General features: G+C 41.7%; 1 protein-coding gene across 4 annotated transcripts in view; it reads left to right on the plus strand.

The window, feature by feature from the left end:
* Positions 1-6,666, plus strand: part of bcl11a (BCL11 transcription factor A) — a 229,128-nt gene extending 222,462 nt beyond the window's left edge. For all 4 annotated transcript variants that reach the window (XM_062970222.1, XM_008102734.3, XM_062970227.1 and 1 more), the window contains exon 4: positions 3,611-6,666. In XM_062970222.1, coding sequence (XP_062826292.1) covers positions 3,611-3,694 — 84 coding nt within the window. In that variant the 3' untranslated portion in view covers positions 3,695-6,666. The remainder of the gene's footprint in view (positions 1-3,610) is intronic.
* Positions 6,667-25,302: the final 18,636 nt, after the last annotated feature.

A 25,302-nucleotide genomic window follows, 5' to 3' on the forward strand; every position in this document is an offset into this window, starting at 1 on the left:
GAAAAATCTTAAAATTGGGTTCACATCTCCATTTGGATCTTTAGTCGGAACAGTCGGAAGTGGAGTGTATGTTCCACTTCAAGAACCAAATAGAGAAACTGGTTTCCAGTCTCAATTCTGAAACTCCTAACTAGATTATGTTGTCTTTGGAGCAGGGGTGCCTTCCATGCAGATTGGCTGAACCATTATTTTGGTGTCTTAAGTATTCAGTATTCATAACAGTGCATGTCATTCTGTGGTACTGGTTTCATGAACTTTGCCTGTACCATTATAGATATTTTAGATTTATTTATGTCTCTTTCAGTCTTTTAAAAAAATCAACAACTAAACATCAGGATATGCAAAACTTGTTTAAGTGTTCATTTCCTTGCACCTCTATCGCATATGATAATACCAAGATGTCAAACCCTACATGTCTGTCTTCATCTCTATGGAAAATTAGTGCATGAATGTACAAAATATGCTTGTCCTTAGAAAATAGGGAACAAACATCTTATTTTTCACTTTGGGTAAGTCAAGCAGAATCACTGGAGTTGAAAAATGTTCCTAGAAAGTTTAGAGATTCAATTAAAACCTCCCAAACTCCCTCTCTTAAAATGTCATTATGATTATCAAAAATACTGACAGCATTTGGACAGGCAGGTATGTATTGGTTAAGATAAATCTGCCCCCCTCCCCGGCACTCTTGTAGAGGAGAGCAGAGGCTGAGATAGTAAACTTTCCTGAAATTGTTTCCCATTTATGTCCCAATATAAACTTCAGTCCAGGCTATCTATCCTCACATTCTCTTTGGTCAATTTCTCCTATTTGACTTAAGACACACTGGTTCAATAAACTGTTCAGTTATTAGCCGTTTGTCCCACGTTTACCATTGCTCTAGCCAATGCATCCTGAGATTTGTAATAAGTTGATTTTTTTTAGGATTCTTCTATAAGGCTGTAGTCCACTTCCCTGAATTAAAGGATTAGAACTCTTTAGCAGAGATGCCAAGGTCTTCGTGTATATGTGTCTTCAAGTTGCTTATCGATTCATGGTGATCCCATGAATATCATAGCCTTTATCAAACTACAAATCCCAGGATTCTACAGGCTGGAGAAATGGAAGTTGAAATGGCATTAACTACCATAATTTTTGTGGAGACAAACTCCCAATGTTTCTCTCTCAGTCGTCAAAGTTATTAAATCTCTTTGCCGAGGGTCTTACATGGAGATGTGTACAGAGCCTCTTCTACAACTGAAATCAAGACAGGATTAAAAAATGCATTGCTTGTTACACACTGATGTTGGGCTGCATTGCTTCACTTTTGTATTTTGTCCTGCTTTGCTTTATTTAAGCCATTAAATAATTTTTATTTGCTTTATTTAAATTTCATATTGCTCTTTCTTACAATATGCTTCTTTGGGCTTGAGTGGAAAAAGTTATCCTAAGGGTGGATAGAATATTTGAAAAATGGTCTAAAACCGTGTTCGCTGAATATTGAAAAAGTAGTGAGTAGAATCCTGAACTGATTAAAAGTTTTGCAGTTTGGGACTTATTCTGTACAAAATTCGCAGGTGGTGGTTTTTGTGCAGAAGTCAGCATTTTCTGTGCAGGAAACAAGATTTACCAAAGGGGGAAAAATATTTCAACTCAAAAATATTTATTTCTGCACAGAAACTGCTGTTTTCTATACAAAACATTCCTAAATTGTATAAATATGTCTCTAAACATAGTGCTGGTCAACAAAAACTGAGTGAGATGTATGTAGAAAAATACGATAACTTTTCAAATGGATTATGATATGAATACAAATCAAAACAGTAAGAAGAGAATTAACCATTTTTTCCCGTAGTGGTAAATTAATGATGTTACAGAAACACTGAAGCCCATAGGCTTAAATTTCTGAAATTGTCTTCTGGTGATTGGCTATAATGCATATTTTAGCACTGCCAACATGTAAAAGATGTGAGTCAAGTAGGTAGGATAGACAGTAAAGGCCTTGTTCCTGATAATATTTCTAAGTCAGTGAATCTTGAAAAGGGAAAGCTCTTTCAAATGAAACACTCCCTTAGGCCTTCTGCACCTTCCAAATTGATGATGATCTCCAAAAAATAGAGGAGAAGCTTATGTTTGAAGCCTAATTTACACTATAATGTCTGGTCCACACTATCCTATTTCAGATGGTAACCAGACTGAATGTTCCTCTATATTGCTTTCACATACAAAGTTGACTGATCATAAAATTTGTCTCTGATCTACTAGTTTCACATAAGCATGGATAATCTCTTCTTTTTTGTCTGGAAGGGAATTACATCCTGAGTCCTCTGGACCAGTGGTTCTCAACCTGTGGGTCCCCAGATGTTTTGGCCTTCAACTCCCAGAAATCCGAACAGTTGATCAACTGGCTGGGATTTCTGGGAGTTGTAGGCCAAAACACCTGGGGACCCACAGGTTGAGAACCACTGCTCTAGACAGAACTTTGCTAAATTAAAATTTTGGACTATAATTCTCAGAACCTCTCACAGGCACAGCTGCTTGGAGGATTTGAGCACAATGAAGCCACTCTTCCAAGTTTCAGCTAAGTGACATAAGGACAGCATGTTAAGGCGATCTTGTGTTCCCAAAACTCATTCATTGGTAAGAATTATTATGGAGGTTTTGATGTATTTGTCCCAGTCATCCTGTGTCACAGATCAATGAAGGCAGAGTTGGTTGCTGTCGTTTACTTCAGCGTTTTACATTATAAGTAAGGATAGATCCATGCTGGGTTTCAGAAGAGGTGTGCCATGTACCAGTTTTCCCATGTGTTTCCTGTACAGTTCATCATTTCTTCTAGCTCAACCTATGAAGAACATCCCTTAGTCAAGTATCAACTACATGACCATCTCAATGCAATGGGTTTGGTCACTGGTTTTGTGGTCAAAATCACCATGCTTTGTCACAAGAGATAAAACCAAGGCACATAGTGGAGCAGACAAAAGAACTTATTCAGCTCACACAAGACATAGCATATGGACTCCATTCTTCAGTCTGGACTTCTTCAGCTCCTACCAATATCAGCAAGCTTGAAGGACTCAAGGACATCTACCCAAATTCTGCATCACAACAATTCCTCACAGGATCAAATGTCAATATTCTCAACACAGACCTTGCTTTGACTTGATGACTTTGTTTTCATGAGTACACTGTATGTTGGGCTAGCCTCAAAGGCCTTGATCCAGCCACGGAGATGGTTTCACGTGGCTGGAAGCTTCTATGTGAAATAGTTGATGCAGGATTACATCCAAAAACCCATGGGCAACCACATCACAAATATTGCACCTGACCCATTAAATTGGCTGGGACTTCCTTTTTTTCTGTGAATGTGGCAGTGTTCATTCCCATCCGCAGTCACCCGTAGTTGTGTGTAATTAGTTGCATGTGCTGGATTGGGGCCATTGCATTTTTCTCCCGCAAGAGAGTTCTGTTGTCTTGGGCAGCACACATATTTCAGAGTGTGCCCCATCATCCAGTGTGTTGTACCCTGTTAATGTAATCAGGAATGCCTTGACTCTTGGTCCATATTACACCTTTCTTTTCTCCCCCCTCTGTCCCCATCCTTTTGTTTTTCTTTTGGTTTGGTTTTTTGTAGGTTGGCGTAGTGCCCAGGGGACTCCTGATGCATGGCAGATTCCGGATGGGAGCGCAAGGACGCTTAAGTTCTGAGAGAATGTGAAGCGCACTGGGGATGTGCCCTACGTATGTGACATCCAACCAGAGTTTGCTTTCTGGTTAGCTTTGGGACACTCTCTTGCTGAATAGCTTCAGGAGTCACCATGCAGAAGGCAGGTTCCTCCAATCCACCCGCCAACCCACCTCCCACTCTCCCTGCCTGCCTGCCAGACTCTTTATTTATATATATATTTTAATGGTGTAGACAACCATATCACTGAACAACAAAAACAACAATTCTTCATCAAGGGCTTCCCATTATCGATATGTTTTTCTCCTTTTCTTTGACAATCTTGTCTGCCATTTTCTTTGCTGGAGGCCACTTCAAAAAGGGAAAACATGTCAATTAGAAAGACACAGTAATCTAAACACACAGAAGTTTCTAGACTTGGATCCATGTGCCATTCCTAAGTTGGTCGTTTTGGGTGAGCAGTTCCACATCATGGACCCTAGAAGAGAGCAGCCAACTGATTGCTAATTGGAAAGGATTATGCTCAAGATCTTGGAGTACTTCCATTGCTCATAATAGAAAACTTTGGGCTAGCCCAGAATCAACAATTTTTGTAACTCCTCCCCACTGTTCATGCTGCTTATGGCTGATAGAAGTTGTAGTCCAGCAAATCATAAGGGCCTCAAGTTAGCCTTCCTGTGGACTAGAAGGACCTGTGGCCTGGCTCATCATTAAAAGGCAATTCCTTCAACTATACTTGATAGTATGTAAGAGAAATATGGGATCTCTTTTTCACTTAAGTGCAAGAGTCAAGAGGCCAGTGGCAAGGCAGTGGCGTGTCATGTAACTACTGCTGACATACTCCATTTAACACTTTCCCCGTAAAGTAGAGTAGCAGGAATGAGGTCAAATTTAGATTACTATTTTCTCAATAACTCCTGAATACAGCAGCCAATGTCATGTAGGGAAGCAGACTTTGTGGTGCATGCGGAGTGGCTATGCTCATTGATTCTGAGCGTTGTGCTTCATATTTTGCACATACTTTTTATGGCTAGCTGAAGGAACACTGACCACAGGAGGAAAAGTAGAGGATACCAGCCTTGGGACCTTGAAGGTAGACATTGATTACTAGAGCTGGGATATTGGTTATTTTGGTCTGGCAGACATTGTGAATCAAGTGCCTATTACTTGACCAGAATCAAGTATGATCAAATATTCTACAAGGCCCAGAATGCTTTTGTATACGTAACAGTGAAACTTTTCATAGCCTCTGTTCCATGTGAGGGTGATACCTTCTGCCTTGCCACTTTCTCCAGAGAGCTTCTCCTCTTCCTACTAAAGCATATGGCTTCACTTTGGCTCTGTGCTATAACAGCAGGAATCTCTAAAACAGGAAAGTGACAGAGGTAGTCACAACAGTGTCACACAGCTTGAGTGCCAGGGCATCTAGGCTACCACTGAGTCCTTTGTGTTCACCATGGATTTGGTGGGATGATTTCTACAGACTTCCCATGTTGAAATAAATCTTCTAGACAATTAATTTGCTCAGTGCCTAAAATTGCCAGAGAAATTGAAATGGCCCTGCTTACATATTTGTGACCATTTATTTAGAGCTCTCAGCTTGAAGTAGGAAGTCCAGTGGGAAATGCCCACAATGGACTGACCATCCTCTGCTAGAATGCCGCCAATGGGGGAGAGCTCACAACATCATTGGTTCTATTGACAAAAAATATCCTCCTAACTCTCAAGTCCAAGAATGGAGAACTCTAGGATTTCTAGATATTTTGGATTCCCAACTCCCATTCATCCCAGTCACCATCCAATGCCAAGGGATTGAGGGAGTTGTGCTTCCAAACATCTGGAGAACCAAAGGTTCCCCACCTTTAGTCAAGAAGCTTTTTCTCATGTTTGACTGAAATCTAGTCTCTTGTAACTTAATCTATTAGAACAAGTCTCACACTTTGGGACATCAGGAAAAAAGTCCTCTTTTGTGATAGCCCTCAGGTTTACTGTCTCACGGATGTGTAGCGATATCCCTGGGTGTGAATAATGTTACATTACTCTCATCCTTAAAAGACTTTCACATACATGGAAGGAAGGTTGGAAATCAAAGGTGACTTTAAGGAATGAAAAGAGGCTGCAAAAAAGAGATCCCAAGTATTCAAATTAGGGGTGGGTATATATTTTGAGAGAAATCCCTTCAGCTTTTATCCCCCTTCCATCATACTCTGATAGGAACACTGAAGATTTCTACCTCTTCCGTTGAGCGTTTCTACATAATGGGGGTACACTGGATTCACACATGTCATTTTCCCCAAAGTCAGTATTCCAATAGATCAACAGGCTGATTATATGGATTGTTCTGCTTAGTTTGCCCAATTGTTGCTGGGATTCAGGGAACTGCCTTATATTGAACAAATCCCAGTAGTTCTTGTGCTCTGGTATGATTTAGGTAGATGGTCAGCATTTTTCCGAAACCTGGGACTAAGTGTGTGGACTGCCATCTTTTTACTGGAAACCCATGGACTGAGCTACGCAGCCACTAGGCCTTTAAATTACATTGTTGTCATTTTTTAAACAACAACAACCTAACGTCTCCAAATCAAACAGCCAACAAACATATCCACACCTGACATTTTACAGCTGTGTAGTTGGAATACCTTTCCAAAAGAACAACCGAAGTCTTGATTATGATTCTGTATTCTTAACCATATCATGGGTATTTATTCTTGCTGAAATCCACCTGGGTTTCCCAAGTTGTTTAATTTATTTGTGTGCAACCGAGTGATGCTGATTGTAATGTACTGCATTTCTGTTGCTTAAGTATGTATTGGTGGGAGGGGGGGAGACCAAGGGGTGGTTGAGCCATGACATGTTTTACTTTGTGTTTTTGTCTGAGAAAAAAAAGAAAGAAAAGAAAAGCAGAGAGGTGTTTGTGTCAGACTGTGATTGCACAACTGTGCCTACTGTCTTCTCTTGAAAAAAAAAAGAATGAAGGGAGAGTGGTCAATAAATTTCTTATAGTCCCTCACTGGTTTTTTTTTTAAACGAAAACTCATCAGAAGGGTGGAGAAAACCATTTTAAAATAGCTCTAAAATCTGCTCAGCTTGATTTGGAACCCTGGCATCTCATCTCAAATCTCCTTCAGTATTGATCATCTATGTCTAAAAGTCTAAGACAAGAGTGGGTATGGTATGGTCTGTAGAGTGCATGTGGCCATTTTATGGCCATTGGACCACTTTCATGGCCTCGGAAGAGCCTCTCGCAACTATATATTGCTGCAATTTTCAGGCAGTTTTTGCCACAAATCCGTGCAGCACTCCAAACACATGAAAAAACTCCAACCCATACAAGTCTCCCCAAATCCCATTCCACCTCCAACTGTGTTTTTCTCTGCAGGCATTCTCAAAATGGTAACAAGAATATCACCATTTTGGGAATGGCTGTAGAGGCAAACAAGTATTTAGCTCACTCTCTGTGTATGTGTGTGGGAGGGTAAAACTTGGGGAGGGAGGATTTTGGGAGAAATTGTTCCCTGGCCTTCTGTTCTGCGGGATAGACATTAGAAGTGTGCAATTTGCCCAAATGGCATGCCATTTCCGGGTCCATTTTTGGCTAACCCTTCGTTCTGTTTACTGGGAAGTTACTTGGTAGGGGAGGGGGGTTGTTGTTTTCATTCGGCTAAGATTCAGTCCATTGGCTACAATGGGAAACTTTAAAGGTTCAATCCTCAGCCATTTTAAGGCCTATCTGCATGAAACCTACCACAGTTTTATACCCCATTTACAACTGCAGGCCTGCCAAGTTTCAAAACAATTCACCAATCTACTGATTTTTAAGAATTATTTTAAATTCTTAAATTACCATAACATTTTTTAAAATAAACAAACCGCAAGAGAGGGTGCTGGGAATTGTAGTCACCGGCTGTGTCCATTCTCAGCCAATCAGAGCATGGACACAACCAGGCTTTTTATTGGGAACTTGGAGACTTTTCAATGCGTGCCCCATGCAAGTGCTGCTGGGAAAGCGAGTTCTCTCTGGAGGAGGAGCCTAGGGCACTTTTCAAAAAGAAATGGACAGACGCTGCTGCTGCCAGGGGAGGGAGAAAAATATGCTGTAATAATCCCTTCTTCTCCAGGAGCCCCGCAGCAGACCCCTACCACAGGTATATTGCAGGCTTAACATCCTCTTAGTAGCCGATAAAATCCGTCTCCCTTAATCCATTTTGGTCAGCTTTTTGGTTCCATCCTCCCTGCTCTGTTTTCAGAAATTATACGAAATGGACCACCAAATATTACAAATCATTTTTGATCAATCTGATTCGGGCCCAAGCCTAGTAGGCATGTGTTGGATGTCCTGCCACTACTTGCCCTAGCCCAGCTCCTGTGCTCACAGACAAGATATTTGTGGCTTCAGTTAAGGAGTATGCTAATACTTTGTGTCTCATACACAAAATCATGCCCTTATCTTTGATCAGACAATTTCAGAGCTGTAGACAATATGGGAGGGAGAGTACGCAAAGTGAGAGTGGTTTATCAGTATTGTCTCACTGGCTCATGCCATCTAAAGAGCTATGACGTGACTTGCCCAGTTTTGCTTTCTGAGCAATCATCCTGAGATAAGTCATAGAAATAAGACAAAGCACATACTGCTGGGAAAACCATTCCTGTTCCTATCATTGGCCAATTGTTTTTCAGAACATTCTGTTCCAGTTTCAAACAAGATACTGACCCATACTGTGCAGAGCTGGAATCTTCACTGGTGGGTAATACACTTTTGCTCTATAACGGCTGTGCAGAAACCTTGATAGTAGAGTGGAATCCTGTGGAAGACATGCACCTTGGACCAAGGCCCAGACTTAAACAGGTTTTTTCTACATTCTCCTGTCCTAAAATGATGGGTAATGGAGGCACGTTCAAATTGTACAAATGGCTAGGCTCCTGTATCAGCTAGTAAGGGCCCTTCTACAAGGTCACATAATTTAGTTCAAACTTGGCTACAGGCTGAAGTGGCCACAAAATGCACACTGCCGCTGCATGCTGCAGCTTGTATCTAAGGGAATAGCATGCCTTTGAAAAGTCCCAAGGAAGTTGGAGTTATGTCGAAAATGACCTGCAGCAGATGCCAATGTATCCCAGATTCAGGGCCAAAATGCAGTTCACATCGTACAGACCCATCCTTGCTGAAGGCATCAAGGAATTCAGAACCGGAGCTGTGGAAAAAGAGTAAATAATTACCTCCACTCTCATCTGTCACTTTCCCTTTTTCTCTCTCAAACCATATTCCTCTGGTACATTGATGGGCAGCTTTCCTGGAAAATAGCAGGAGACGAGGGACCTGCAAAACAGTTTGAGGCCAGGTTCTCTGTTCAATGTATTAACCTTCCTGGCCTCAAACTGGTTCCAGACATGGCAATTTAATCACCCGCACAGCTGCTTTCCTCCCAAACCGGTTCTAAGACGGATCGTAGTGGCTGAATCTACACTGCCATATGATCCAATTTTAGAATGCAGAGCAACTGCTTTGAACTGGATTATATAAAGTTCAGTACAGTTTATCTGGATTCTGAAACTGGATTATATAAATGGGGCCAGTGTCAACGTAGAAGCACCCTTTGTTAAGTCTACTCAATGAATCCACACTGAATTGAAAAGTCCGTGGTTTTGTCCTGGTTCTTCCTGATTTAATACGGGTTAAAATAAACTCGTCTGGGTCTCATCATACTGGGAGCTGACTGAAAATATTCTGGGATAAATTAAACATCTATTAATCTTTCATTTAAAATTAGCATTGGAAGAAAATCTGGCACGTTCTGGTCTTTTAAATCAATCAGGATGTGCTTTAAATTAAGTCTATAGTACAAATGCTGTATCTGCGGGACCAGAATCCGTGGTTTTATTTATCAATGTCTTGACAAAATAGGTCCTTGCTGCACATTTTTGAAGTCCCCAAATATGACTCTATGGTACTCCTGGGCCAGAAGTCATTCCTTTCAATAGAGTTAGTTATCCATGGTTTCACATATCCATGTGAAGTCCAAGAATGTATTTCCCCATGGATGTAGGGGTCATACTGAACTGAGTAACTTCTCTTGACTTGATGGATTCTCCTCCAAAACCCGAAGGAAACTTCATTGCACTGTATTCCAATTGCTGGCCAAATGCAAGTGAATTGGCTGGTGTACAGTAATTTGTTTTATGGGGTAAGGAAGTTACAGTTGTTGGCAATAGGTGAAATAACAACTCTACTGATTGTGATTATGCAAGTTACCTCAATTTAATTATCTGTAACTTACAGCATTCATGGTAGTTCCTTAGTCACAATTGTGGTATCATTGCTACAATCGTAACACTCCTCTTCACCTACTTTACTAGACATTGGGAGAAGGGGATCAATTCTGCTGGGCAACTGGAATACACATGTATGACATTTTTGTCTGGTCAGGAGAGGTTACCTAGTTAACTGAGTTGTAGCTAAAGGATTCCGACCCATGTTATTCGTTTCACCAAAGCCACACTTGACCTGGGCAAAATCCATGGCAGATGTATGTATGTATGTTTGTATTTATTTATTTACAACATTTTTATCCCGCCTTTCTCACCCGAGGGGACTCAAGGCGGCTTACAACAACTGGCAAAACTCAATGCCTAAATACAATCAATAAAAATCAACAACACATCTAAAATGATTAACAGTAATTAATAAAAAAAACACATTATACAAGCTTAAAATATATAGCTACTCAATTCCATTCTTCCAAGAGCCTTGTACGTAGACCTTAGACCATGTCAAATGTAATGCAGGATAATAATAATTAAAAAAACTAGTAATCTAGTGATGTAATTTAATTATGTATTCCACATTTCTCCCAATATGAGATTGAAGCTTACAGTAAAGGTTAAAAAACAAACAAAGTTAAACCCATATAAAGTAAAGAATTTTAAAAAGAAGCAATCAAACACTGAGGTTACAGGCAGCATTCAATTGATGGCAGTAACAAAAACAAAATCACAATACACAGAACACTTCTTATTATAATGTAACGAGACACAGCACCACCTCAACTATCTGTTCTTGAAGAGTGAGTGATAAGCTCATGATATCACTAAAGAAGTGGAGAAACAATAACTCAAGTAAACAAGTGGAACCAAATGTTACTTCAGTTTGGCAAAGCACTCTCAAGAATCCTAAAACCAACTTTACTTGAAGAGAATGTACATCTCTGAATATGGAAACTTGGAAGGTCTGCTGAGTGAGTTCTAGAAGGAAAGAATGGTCTGTTTGAAACAGCAACCTCAATCACACTGTTAATCCCAAATAGAGTAGAACCATTGCATCAATAGGATTTACCCGTGTGTTGACCGATCGTATTCGTCAAGTTCACTCTACCTGGAATTAATAGGATTCAGACATTTATTTACAAGCTTCACAATATTTATATCTCACCCAATATCATAGGCTCTATGGGTGGTTTATAATAAAATTGCATATTTTGGATTGACCTTTAACCCCAATTTAACCATAGCTAGATTATCATAATGCAAAACCCTGAAAGCATTAAAACAAACATAAAATAACCCACTTGGGTTACTGAATGTCAAACAAGACCAAGATCCCTGGTGGCGTAGGGGATAAAAGCCTTTTGACTTGAAGGTTGGGTTGCTGACCTGAAAGCTGCCAGGTTTGAATCCCACCCGGGGAGAGTGTGGATGAGCTCCCTCTATCAGCTCCAGCTCCATGCGGGGACATGAGAGAAGCCTCCCACAAGGATGGTAAAACATCAAAACATCCGGGCGTCCCCTGGGCAACGTCCTTGGAGACGGCCAATTTTCTCACTCCAGAAGCAACTCCGGTTGCTCCTGACACAAAAAAAGCATAGATGTATAACAAATAGCAGTTTTCTAGTTTTCTCGCCACTTCCACATATAACGTCCTCAACTCCATCCCATTAGGTGCATTGAGCAATGGCTCCCATCCTTCCCCACCAGCAGGGTTATGGGGCTGTGTAGTCTAACACTTCTGGAGGAGAGCTGGATCGGGGAAAAGTGAAAATGATTATTTCAAGATTATCACACCACTGTCAGATTAATCACCGCCGCATCACTGCTTTCAAGTTATGTTAGAAACATGGAATGGTGTGATGTCTCAAAGTAAGTTGTTAAAATTAGGAAAGAGGAATTAAAAGAGTACTGTATAAGGAAATTCATGCTGGTTTAGACTAAAGGCCTGTGTGTAGTCCAACATCCCATTCCTGCAATGACCAACGAGGAGGACATGAATGACACATAGTCAAAATAACCGGTAGCTACCACTGGGTACAGCCTCCATTGAAAACTAAGTTGTCAGCCACCAACACATCTTGTGACAGTGAATTCTACAGTCTAACCATGTCCTGTATGAGATTCCCTTTATCTCAGTGGTTCCCCCAAAACCCCAAATAACCCCAGGAACAGGCTTAAAAATGAAGACACCAAGGTGCCCCTGCTTCCAGGCACCATATAGAACAGCTCCATTCGGGGAGGGAGGAGGAGGAGAAGCAGCAGTCAGGAGGCTTGTTGCGCCTTTCGTGGATAGTCAGCCTCCCACCCTCCCAACACCTCTGTTGCCTCAGCATTATTTATTTATTTATTTTATTTGCCCCGTTTATACCCCGCCTTTCTCACCCCGGAGGGGACTCAAGGCAGCTTAAACATGGCACAATTCGATGCTCAAAAACACATATAAAATCAAAGCTTAAAATATTAAATATTTTAAAAATGTAGACATAAAAATTTAAACATTACAACAGTTAAGAATCACGCCAACCCAAAAATCATGGTCTAAGAGAGTTTTGCGAGACCAGTTGCTCTCGTTGCAACGGTGTAGTGATGGTGAGGCCGCAGACCATATTTTAGTTCTTGGGGACCACTGGTGGCCCCTGGACCACAGGTTGGGAACTGCTTTGTCTGAACCCACACTATTTGGCTTCAATGGATGACCTCAGGTTCTATAATTGGGAAGGACAAAAACTTCTTCAAGCTACTTTCTCATTGATGACAACCTCACCTTTGTTGTTGCAGTTTGCTTGACATTATTATTATTAATAATATTCATATCCTGCTTTTTCTATCTAAAAATGAGACTCAAAGCAGCTTACAGCAAAATCAGTACAACACAATTAAAACCAAAAAATATACAAACATTAAAATGGAATGAAACATGGACAATATTAAAAATAAACAGTCAAAACCAATAAAAAACCTATTCATCTATCGGGGGGGGGGGGGGCTTTGAATGCGATTTTCTGCTTCTTGGCAGCGGGTTGGACTGGATGGCCCATGAGGTCTCTTCCAACTCTACTATTCTATGATTCTAAAACCACAGCACTCTCTGATTGGATCTTTAAAATCTTCTTTTAAAAGCCTGCCTGAATAAAAAGGTTTTAACCCACTGCCAGAACAATAGCAGGGCCATTTTGGCTTCCATGGGCAGGGAGTTCCAGAGTTGAGGGGCAGACACCGAGAAGGAAGGCCCTCTATCTTGTTCCCACCAACCAAACTTGCGATGGAGGTGGGAACGAGAAAAGGACAATACTGCCACTACTAGCCAAGATAGCAAAAGATTATATTTGCCTGACTGTGTCAGTCTGGGTCTATAACCATTTCTTTTGGTCCATCATAATCTTTAACAGAGTCTCCTGCAATAAAACATTGCAACGGTTAGGGCCTCTTTCCTCACACCTTGACCTTAAAAATCACATTGATTAAGACATCACAAGCCATCGGCTGGGTGATATAATTTTTACAGGGTGCTAATAAAAGAGAAAGGGCCGCTCGTTAAGCTGCGCTAATTTCAGATGCTCAGAAGGAATCGACGTCCTCGTCAGGAATCTCGGAACGGGATGTTGGGAGGCAAATGCGGAGAGACAAACCACGGCACATACGGCATCTCTTGCCAGGTAATCCAAATAGCCAAAAGCAATACTTGAAGCCTGTCAGCGGGAATATTTAGTTCTGTTCTCCAAGGTGTCAGGATAACTATTAACTTCAGGGAAAGGTGAATTGAAATGGGTTCCTTCTTTGGCTTTTAGAGATTATTCTGCTTAATATGCCATTTATTCGGCACTCATGTTTCCAGGCAAATGCACTGTTCATCTTACTTCTTTTGATTCGGCGTGTCTCGCCCTGTTATTGAGGCACTGAAATGTCTTCCTAGCTCGTTATTAGATCTTCAGCATTCACTTATTCTAATGGGGTGGGGATAGTGTTGGCGGCAACTGCCAGCAAACCCCTTGATTTGCATTAATATTTTGGACGAGAGGCCGGAGATTGATGGAGGAAGGCTCGGAGGGCTGGTCGGCATGTGTCTTAAAAGCCACGGGATTGGAAAGTGGCAGCCGCTGCGCTCTCAAGCAAGCAATGGGCAGAATTTCAAGAGGCTCGGCGGAGAGCCCAAGGCACCGAGATTCCAAGGCAAAAAGCTGAGACCTGGGGCCTTTCATGCCACATAATTATTGCACTATAGTCTACTTTAATATCCTATGGAATCCTGGGATTTGCAGTTCATGGAGGGGTATTTAGAATTCTGAGCCAGAGAGCTCTGGTTTCTCCCCAAAAGTTTTCCAAACTTTGCCTTAAATAGAACAAAAGCACATACAGTGTTCTCTCACTACTCCGTGGTTCACTTTTCGCGGATTCGCTGTTTCGCGGTTTTTCAATAAACTCTAAAAGACCTCACAACCTCTGAGGATGCCTGCCATAGATGTGGGCGAAACGTCAGGAGAGAATGCTTCTGGAACATGGCCACACAGCCCGAAAGACATACAACAACCCTCTAAAAGACTATTATAAATCATAAAAATTACAATTTACAGCCTAAAGAAGGGAGGAAGGAGAAGCCAAAGGGAGAGAAAAGGAGCCCAAGTGGCAACAGGAGAAGGAGGCGATTTATCAACACACAATTGGTTGATAAAAACTTAAAATATTGTATAACTACTAAAATAATGTATAGATATTAAAATAAATATAGTGTCCCTACTTCGCGGATTTTCACTTATTGCGGGTGGTCCTGGAACCTAACCCCAGCGATAAGTGAGGGAACATTGTACAGTAGAGTCTCACTTATCCAACATAAGTGGGCCGGCAGAACATTGCATAAGCAAATATGTTGGATAATAAAGAGAGATTAAGGAGAAGCCTATTAAACATCAAATTAGGCTATGATTTTACAAATTAAGCACCAAAACATCATGTTATACAACAAATTAGACAGAAAAAGTAGTTCAATATGCAGTAATGCTACATAGTAATTACTGTATTTACAAATTTAGCACCAAAATAACATGATGTATTAAAAACATTGACTACAAAAATGCATTGGATAATCCAGAACGTTGGATAAGTGAATGTTGGATAAGTGAGACTCTACAGTATATGCACTTGGAATCATATGAGTTGGAAGAAGGTACAAGGGTCATCCAGTCCAACCCCATTCTGCCCTATTCTCCCATCAAAGCATTCCCAACAGATAGCTCTGCTTACAAATTTCCTCGGAAGGATGCTCCATTACACTCAGAGACAGTATATTCTTCAACTGTTGAACAGCTCTTACTGTCATGATGTACTTCCTAATCTTTAGATGCACCCTCTTTTCATATTGGTTGAATCCATTGCTCCATGTCCTTGTCTCTGGAGGAACTGAAAATCACCTTTTTCCATTTTCAATATGGCATCCTGACCAATATTTAAACTAACATGTCACTGCTTAACCTTCTATTCCCCAACTCCACAAACTACTTTTTGTAGAGCATGGCTTCCAAAGCTTTCCTCCTTACGTATATACATTAGGGCTGTGCAAAATTATAGTTAGTCCTCGTAAGTTGGATCAAATTAATTAAATTCGTATTTATGATACAATATCGGACATGGGCATGGCTTGCGCCAAAAACTCAAAGAATCAAAACTCCCTTTTCTATGTCTTAAAGCTCCCACCAATCAGTTTTGGTGGGAAACTTCTGGGTTTTAATATAGTATTAACCTCATATCCATATGAGTAGTAAAGGTAAAGGTTTTCCTCTAACATTAAGTCTAGTTGTGTCCAAATCTGGGGGTTGGTGCTCATCTCCATTTCTAAGACGAAGAGCCAGCGTTGTCCATAGACACTTCCAAGGTCATGTGGCCAGCACGACTGCATAGAGCGCCGTTACCTTCCTGACAGGGCGGTACCTATTGATCTACTCACATTTGCATGTTTTCAACCTGCTAGGTTGGCAGAAGCTGGGGCTAACAGCGGGAGCTCACCCTGCTCCCCAGATTGGAACTGCCAACCTTTCGGTCAGCAAATTCAACAGCTCAGCGGTTTAACTTGCTGCGCCAGTGGGGGCTCCTATCCATGTGGGATACGTTCCAAAGCGCTGTCATAGACACCTGAACATGTGAATAGTGAACTCTACCAATCCAAGTATTGACTATATTTGGATCAGGAACATACAATAGAATTGCACTCTATGACTTAGAAAGATCAACAGTCATTTCCTGGGGACAGAGCAGTATGTTAGTAAGTGAAGCCATACTATTGAATTTGTGGATAAGGGGTCTCACTTTACAATGGCAAAGAGTGTGCTCAATGGGAATTGGTGAATCTGCCCCAGGATTTGGATAGCCTTTAATGAGCTATCCAAGGTGCTGAACCCATTACGGTGATGTCATTCAGCACCTTGGATAATTATTTTCAAGCTGGATTAAAACTTGGAGTCACTTTGCTGCCCCATTGACCTGGCAGCAACCAACCACCACTGAGTATCCCTGTCCCTCCTTATCAGATCCTGCCACTTTGTGCATATTTTAAAACCCGCTCCCATTTTTGCACTTACTAACCTTGGCAATTTGGATCTGCTCTCAAACTGCAGCCCAGAGGAACAAAGGAATGTGTGCTAAAAAGACCTTCCCCTTCATGTCTATACATGGCAATGGAGGGGCACTGTAGGAGCCAAAGCCTCTTAGGTCACATTGCTTTTGCACATGGCAGTGTGTCAGCTTTTCCCCAGGTTTAAGGTCAGTGTTATTTTTCAGCACATATTAGCTTCTTCAGAGAGGCCTGTCCCAAGACTGGATGCAGGGAAGTTGCTTCCATCTAAGTCAGTGATGTTGTAGTCTGAAACATATCCAAGAAAGATCCAAACTGGGAGGAGGAAATGAGGACTGCAAAGAGCCAAGAGTAAGATGGGAATCCTCATACTAAAAAGACAGGATTTCTGGGATCAAACTACACAAAACAGCATGACTTATATAGCTCCTGATCTCATCCATCCCCAAAACAATCAGTTGACCCTTGTTGTCTTCCAATCCCAAGAGCCATGGGCTGGGCTGTGGCGCAAGCTGGTTAGGAGCCAGCTGCAATAAATCACTTGTTTTCTGCTGCCCTGCAGACTAGGACGCGGAACAATGGCTTCAAACTACAGGAAAGGAGATTCCACCTGAACATCAGGAAGAACTTCCTCACTGTGAGAGCTGTTCGGCAGTGGAACTCTCTGCCCCGGGCTGTGGTGGAGGCTCCTTCTTTGGAGGCTTTTAAACAGAGGCTGGATGGCCATCTGTCGGGGGTGCTTTGAATGCGATTTTCCTGCTTCTTGGCAGGGGGTTGGACTGGATGGCCCATGAGGTCTCTTCCCACTCTACTATTCTATGATTCTATGATTCTGTGACCAAGAGGTCATGAGTTTGAGGCCAGCCCATGTCGGGGTTCCGACAATTAAAAATAAAAGAAAAATACATATAGCCCCTGCTCGTTGCTGATCTAAGCAACCCTAAAGGTAGTTGCATCTATCAAGTAGGAAATGTAGGTACCACTCATATGTGGGGAGGCTAATTTATGACACCATTAAAAATCATCCAGCTGCTGTTGGAATGAGGAAGTTGCCGTCGCAGTGGATGATGAAGCAGCTGCTCCCCCTGTGGCCGGAATCAAGCATTCCCTCAGGAAGCTGGAAGCTGAAGAAGGTTTAAATTGCCTCTGTCTCTGTCTCTGTTCTATGTTATATGGCATTGAATGTTTGCCTTATATGTGTCCAATGTGATCCGCCCTGAGTTCCCTTCGGGGTGAGAAGGGCGGAATATAAATACTGTAAATAAATACAATAAATGTCAAAAAAGCAGTGTACCCTGCGAGATCACAGCCAGTGCTGACTGTTTACCTGATGCTGATGTGGAGTCGATGCCAATGTACGTATACTTGCATAAACATAGCACTATGATTCTGCTTTATCTGCCATGTCAGCATCCTATGGAATCCTGGGATTTGTAGTTTGGGGGAGACACTCAAGCTCTCTGCCTGAAATCTAAGGTGCTGAATGTCATCACCGTAATGGGTTCAGTACCTTGGATAGCTCACTAAAGGCTATCCAAATCCTGGGGCAGATTCACCAATTCCCACTGAGCACACTCTGCCATTGTACAGTGAGACCCCTTATCCACAAATTACCTCTCCCTACACTGCAAATCCCAGAATTCCATAAAATGGAACTATGGGATTTTTTTATTGTGTCAGAAGCGAATTGAGGATAAACTGCAACTTTCTTCTGGTGTGAGAGAATCACCCGTCTACAGAAACATTGCCCAGGGGACACCTGGATGTGTTATCATCCTGTGGGAAGCTTCTCTCATAGGAAGTTGGGGCTGACAGATGGGAGCTCACCCCATCTCATGGATTCGAACTGCCGACCTTCAGGTCTTCAGGACTGCAGTTCAGCCGGCACAAGGGTTTAGCCTATTGTGCAATTGGGGCCGGGCTGTGGCACAGGCTGGTAAACAGCTGCTGCAATAAATCACTCTGACTATGAGGTCATGAGTTCGAGGCCAGCCTGTGGCGGGGTGAGCACCCATCAATTAAAAATAAAATATAGCCCCTGCTCGTTGCTGACCTAGCAACCCGAAAGATAGTTGCATCTATCAAGTAGGAAATAAGGTAACACTTATAAAAGTGGGGAGGCAAGTTTAACTAATTTACAACGTTGGAATGAGGAAGTGAGGAAGTGCCATCAGAGTGGATGATGAAGCAGCTGCTCCCTCCGGTGGCCAGAATCGAACATCCCCTCAGTAGAAGGTTAAATTGCCTCTGTGTCTGTCTGTCTGTTGTCTCTGTCTTGGTTTGATATGTTTATGGGCATTGAATGTTTGCCCTATATGTACATAATGTGATCCACCCTGAGTCCCCTTCGGGGTGAGAAGGGCGGAATATAAATACTGTAAATAAATAAATAAATTGTGGCTCCTACTATGGGATTTAAAATAGGAATCATAGCACTACAGCTATGTAGCGTGGAAGGGTTGAAAGACATCGGGTTGAGGGTGTTCTTGGGTATCCTCAAAGGGGAAAGTAATGCAAGTAAAATAATAGTTGCAGAAGAGAAAACATTGGCTCCGAGGTGGACCATCGGGCATCTGTGAGTTTGTGGGTATGAAATAGAAACTGAAAGAGAGGAAGTCCATATTTCATGCAGCTGGTGAGACAGGTCAGGAAGAAGGAGAAGAAAAGAAGAGGGAAGGGAAGGAGGAGAGGGAGATGGAGGAGGAAGAGGAAGGAGAAGGAGAAAGCAGGAATGAAAAAGAAGAAGAGCAGCCCTCCACACTTCGAGAAAGTGAAAAACCTTTAACTCGTCACGGCTGTAACGTTAATGCAGAAGGAAAGTGCTTTCAAAAGATTACATTTCGTTCACAGACATATATATTGAACTCAGGAGGGGCAATCGAAGGCCCCGAGAGAGAGCAACTAAAGAGCCGAGCCATAAACTAGAATGATAACATCCTTATTATAAGATGCAAATGAAAGGGGCGGGTGGGTGGGCGCAATTCACTTCAAAAAAGCATTAGGAGTGTTTAATTTTTCTTGTGGGAATAACACTCAAGTGGGTCCGGGTAGGGTTTTTGTGAGTGCGCGAGCCTGCCATGTTCCAGGGGCTTGTTGTCGGAGGCAGAAGCTGGCATTCCTTGGATTTGTGAGTTTTTTGGGAAAGAGAAACATTCCTCAGTGCAATGAAGTCAGTGCGACAAGTCTTCCTTTACGACTCCAACTCCTCTATTTTTCTATTGTCCAACATCAGCTCTGACTTTGAGTCCTTCATAAATGGCAGAATTACATTAATTAGTAATTATTGTAGCAAAATGGTTCCGGCTGCTATCATTTCCGACTTATGGTGACTCTAAAACAGGCATGGGCAAACTTTGGCCCTCCAGGTGTTTTGGACTTCAACTTCCACAATTCCTAACAGCCTACCGGCTGTTAGGAATTGTGGGAGTTGAGGTCCAAAACATCTGGAGGGCCAAAGTTTGCCCATGCCTGCTCTAAGGTGATCCTATCATGGGGTTTTCTTGGCAAGATGTGTGCAACAGGGTGTTGCCATTGCCTTCCTCTGAAGTTGAGAGGGTGTGACTCATTTAAGGTCTCTCAATGGGTTTACAACATCAAAGCAGGGATTTAAAGCTTGGTCTCTTGAGTTGTGACCCAATGCTCTCTACTTAACCAGTACACAACACTGGTGCCAGTAAAATGGGAACACAAAGCACCATCACGTGAATCATCAAGCTACCTTGACTGAATGGTTGGAATTTTGTATCACTTACTTAGTTAAATACAGTGAGCCCTCTGTATCCACAGATTCTGCATCCACAAATATAACAATCCATGGGTACGAGGGAAGGAAAGGAAGAGAAAGAATGAACCCGAGGCAGGGGCCTCTCCCAAACTTGGACATTGCTGAGGATATACACTAGGGCAGGACAAGAAAAGGAGCAGATGTCTGGGAGACTTATTTGGGATGAACTGTTCTCTGTGGAAAGCTTGGAAAAGTTACAGGTTTGGACTTCATCCTGGAAAGAAGTGACAAGTGGAGTGCCACAAGCAGGGTCCTGTCCTGGGCCCGGTTCTGTTCAACATCTTTATTAATGACTCAGATGAAGATTTAGAAGGCAGGATCATCAAGTTTGCAGTCAACACCAGGTTGGGAGGGATAGCCAATGCTCCAGAAGACAGGAGCAGAATTCAAAACGATCTTAAAAGACTAGAGAGATGGGCCGAAACTAACAAAATGAAGTTGAACAGGGACAAATGCAAGATACTCCTCTTAGGTAGAAAAAATGAAATGCAAAAATACAGAATGGGGGACAGCAGTACATGTGAAAAAGATCTTGGAATCTTTGTGAGCAGGCGTCCCCAAACTAAGGCCCGGGGGCCGGATGCGGCCCTCCAAGGTCATTTACCTGGCCCCCGCCCTCAGTTTTATAATATATTTTTATATCAGTTTTAATAATATAATATATTGTATATACATATAATATTGATAAAAATATTATAATGTTATACAATATAATACTAATAATAATACCACATAATAATATTAATTCTATGTTATATATTACATATAGTATTACAGTATAGTGGTATAGTTCAATATAGTAATGTATAATGCTAATATCGTGCTATGCTAATAATATAATATATTGTATGTATATACAGCTGCTCTGAGTCCCCTTCGGAGTGAGAAGGGCGGGATATAAAGGTAGTAAATAAATGTAGTAAGTAAATAAATAATTAATTTTAAACTTAGGCTCACCCAAATTCTGAAATGACTTGAAGGCACACAACAACAACAACAACCCTAATTGACTTGACTATCTCATTGGCCAGTAGCAGGCCCACACTTTCCATTAAAATCCTGATAGGTTTATGTTGGTTAACATTGTTTTCATTTTTAAATATTATATTGTTCTTTCATTGTTGTTGTTGTTGTTTTGCACTACAAATAAGACATGTGCAGTGTGCATAGGAATTTGTTCGTATTTTTTTTCAAATGATAATTCGGCCCCTCCATAGTCTGAAGGATTGTAGACCGGCCCTTTGCTTTAAAAGTTTGAGGACCCCTGTTTGTGAGGAACAAGTCAAACATGAACCAACAATGTGATGTGGCGGCTAAAAAGGCGAATGAGATTTTTTTGCACAAATAGTATAGTGTCTAGATCCAGGGAAGTCATGCTATTCCTCTCTTCTGCCTTGGTCAAACCACACCTGGAATACTGTGTTCAATTCTGAGCAACACAATTGAAGGGTGATGTTGACAAACTGGAATGTGTCCAGAGGAGGGAGAGTCAAATGATCAAGGGTCTGGAGAACAAACCCTTTGAGGAGTGGCTCAAAGAGCTGGGCATGTTTAGCCTGCAGAAGAGAAGGCTGTGAGGAGACATGATGAGGGCCATGTATAAATACGTGAGGGGAAGTCATAGGGAGGAGGGAGCAAACCTGTTTTCTGCTGCCCTGGAGACTAGGATGCGGAACAATGGCTTCAAACTACAGGAAAGGAGATTCCACCTGAACATTAGGAATAACTTCTGAACTGTGAGAGCCTGTTCAGCGGTGGAACTCTCTGCCCCAGAGTGTGGTGGAGACTCCTTCTTTGGAGGCTTTTAAGCAGAGGCTGGATGGTCAGGGGTGCTTTGAACGCAACTTTCCTGCTTCTTGGCAGAATGGGTTTGGACTGGATGGCCCATGAGCTCTCTTCCAACTCTGATTCTATGACTCCAATTCCTAGACTCCCCAGCTGTAGCCTTTACTGGAACATGTTCTGGTCAGTCGTTCTCAACCTGTGGGTCCCCAGATGTTTTGGCCTTCAACTCCCAGAAATCCTAACAGCTGGTCAACTGGCAGGGATTTCTGAGAATTGTAGGCTAAAACACCTGGGGATATTCAAATAGCATATAGTATTATTAAAGTTCCCCATACAAAGCTCAATTCGGTAGTACCAAACAAAATGAAAAGGAGCAACAGTTCTAACACAAAAGTTATCTAAGTTTGATATTTTACTTGTTACTCTATGTTTTGTTGTAGATATAAGTTCATTGTTGCTGATTATATCAACTCCTGAAAAAGGGGATCCCCCCCCCCCCCGAAACAGGGTACTAAATACCCGAGCACCCCTATAGACCTTACTTGGACTTTATTTGGACCTTACTTGTGAAGACATTTTTGAGAGCGGAGCTCCATCATTACTTTCTTCATTTTGTATACAGCAACATGACCAACCATCTGCTTACTTCGTCTGGAAGATATTTTCATTGATTATGTATCCCTGAAGCCTATATACATTGGAACCAATATCAAACTTAGATAACTTTTGTGTTAGAGCTGTTGCTCCTTTTCATTTTGTTCATTGTACTATTGAATTGAGCTTTGTACGGAGAACTTTAATAATACTATATGCTATTTGGACATGATATTTTCTTTGTACATAGACCATCTTGTGTTTGTGTAGATACTTTACAAGTATTCTGGGACTTTGTATAGTAAAACACCTGGGGACCCACAGGGTGAGAACCACTATTCTAGGACATCAAAAGCAAAAAGGATGATAGGATGATAATTTCTCTGAGCCCTTCTTTCCATTTATCTAACAGCACCAGAAGTTACCAATGCCAACCTGTAGTGAAAACACTGGGGAGGAAGGCCAGCAAAATCGAAGGTTATAACAGCTGTCCATCGAGCCTGGTTCTCCTTTTTCTTCAAAGGGAACTATTCCAGGACAACATAATCCTGTCCCTTGCCTTTGACCTTGCTGTTTGCCAAACACCGAAGGCCAAAGTCTGAAAGAGAAGGAATGCAAGGTGTAGAGAGTCGAGATAAAACGAGGGAGAGGGATTAAGTGTTTGGTCTACTCTTCAGCCGGCTTTAGAGTGAAAAGGTCAAGAATTGTTCGGGGGGGGGGGGGGAAGCGAAGGAGAGAGGAGGGCGGAGGTGTTGGTGGTGGGAAGTTGCTCCTGGGCCCCACATACTTCAGGACAAAAGGTGGCATTGAAACGCTGTCGGGCTTTGAGAGCCGGGAACTCAAATTTCCTCCCCAAATTCGTCTTTAAAAAAGAGAAGGAAGAAAGGATTAGAGAGAAAGCAATAGAAAGATAATACAGCAAACTGCTTGAACTGCACCCAGCAGCACCCTGGCAGGCAGGTTGAAACATTCACGATCGCTGCAATCTATGCTCACCTCTTGCTGCCTCTGTGTGCATCTACACTGCGAAATGAATGCAGTTTGACACCACTTTCACTGGCATGGCTCAATGCTATGCAGATCTTATCTGCAAAGAGTGGTGTTTCCCAAAAATTACAGCTCCTATGATTCCATAGCATTGAGCCACCACACTTGAAGTGGTGTCAAACTGCATTCATTTTACAGTGCAGATACACCTTAAGCAATCCAGATTGTCCATTGATAGACAGGGCCGGCCCTAGGTAATTTTCAAGTGTAAGCAAACAGTATTTTGGCACCCCCCCCCCCAAACCAATCAGGTCCTAAGATGTATACAGTAGAGTCTCACTTATCCAACACTCACTTATCCAACGTTCTGGATTATCCAACACATTTTTGTAGTCAATGTTTTCAATGCATTGTGATATTTTGGTGCTAAATTTGTAAATACAATAATTACTACATAGCATTAATGTGTAATGAACTACTTTTTCTGTCAAATTTGTTGTATAACATGATGTTTTGGTGCTTAATTTGTAAAATCATAACCTATTTTGATGTTTAATAGGCTTTTTCTTAATCTCTCCTTATTATCCAACATATTCGCTTATCCAACATTCTGCCGACCCGTTTATGTTGGATAAGTGAGACTCTACTGTATATCAAACCTCAGTTACCAAGAGTAAAATAAATACAAATTAAAACTTTGGAAAACAAGAGTGTGGAAGGGGACTCAGGCTGGTTCTACACTGCCCTAATTTCCAGGATCTGATCCCAGATTATTTTCTTATCCCAGATTATCTGCCAGTGTAGACGCATATAATTCAGTTCAGAGCAGATAATATGGGATCAGATCTTGGGATATAGCAGCAGTGTGGATGGGGACTCAGGCTGGATCTACACTGCCCTAGATCCCAGATTACCTTCTTATCACAGATTATCTTGCAGTGTAGACTCCTATAATCCAGTTCATAGCAGTAATCTGGATTCAGAAATGGGATTATATGGCTGTGTAGATCCAGTTCTATTCCAACGATCAAATCATTACATCACCCTGTGCATAATAGTTAATAATATCACCAGCGGCCTTCCTTAAATCTTAGGTTCTGGCTCTCAGACTTCAAGGCTCGGAGCACTCCTGAACTGGCAACTTTACAAGAAAGGAATGGAATAATAGATTTCTCACTTTGTGTCTTTTTGCTTTGCCAGAGATAAGCATAGAGGACAAATCATTTCAGTTTTCAATGCAAACTACCTTTGCCCATTGGACGTATAGTAGCCAGCATCCGAACGGCTGCTTCCAAATACACAGGTTCCGGTTTTTTAAAGTTGTATTGACAGAGGTTTCTTTTGAGCCATGCTGTCAATTTGTTCAGCTGGTGCCGTTTACTGGCCATAAAACCTGATAAAAACGAAGAACTTTAAAAAAGCAAAACAGGAAAGGAAAGGAAACAAGATAAGTAAATCTAACAGACTTTTTTTCTGGTTTAGGGAGAACCATAAATATAGGCTGTAACAGAGTTAGTGGACCAGGAAGACTGCTCTATGGGATCAAAGGTTAATGAGGCCAAGCGTATTTATGATGGCAGATCTATAGGCTCCTGCGCAGTTAATTCTAAGGGAAGAGATGCTCAGACTCAGGCAGCAGAGAGGTATCTTTTTCTCCTTTTTTGAGAG

Source organism: Anolis carolinensis, chromosome 1, assembly GCF_035594765.1.
Source record: "Anolis carolinensis isolate JA03-04 chromosome 1, rAnoCar3.1.pri, whole genome shotgun sequence".
Classification (NCBI taxonomy): domain Eukaryota; kingdom Metazoa; phylum Chordata; class Lepidosauria; order Squamata; family Dactyloidae; genus Anolis; species Anolis carolinensis.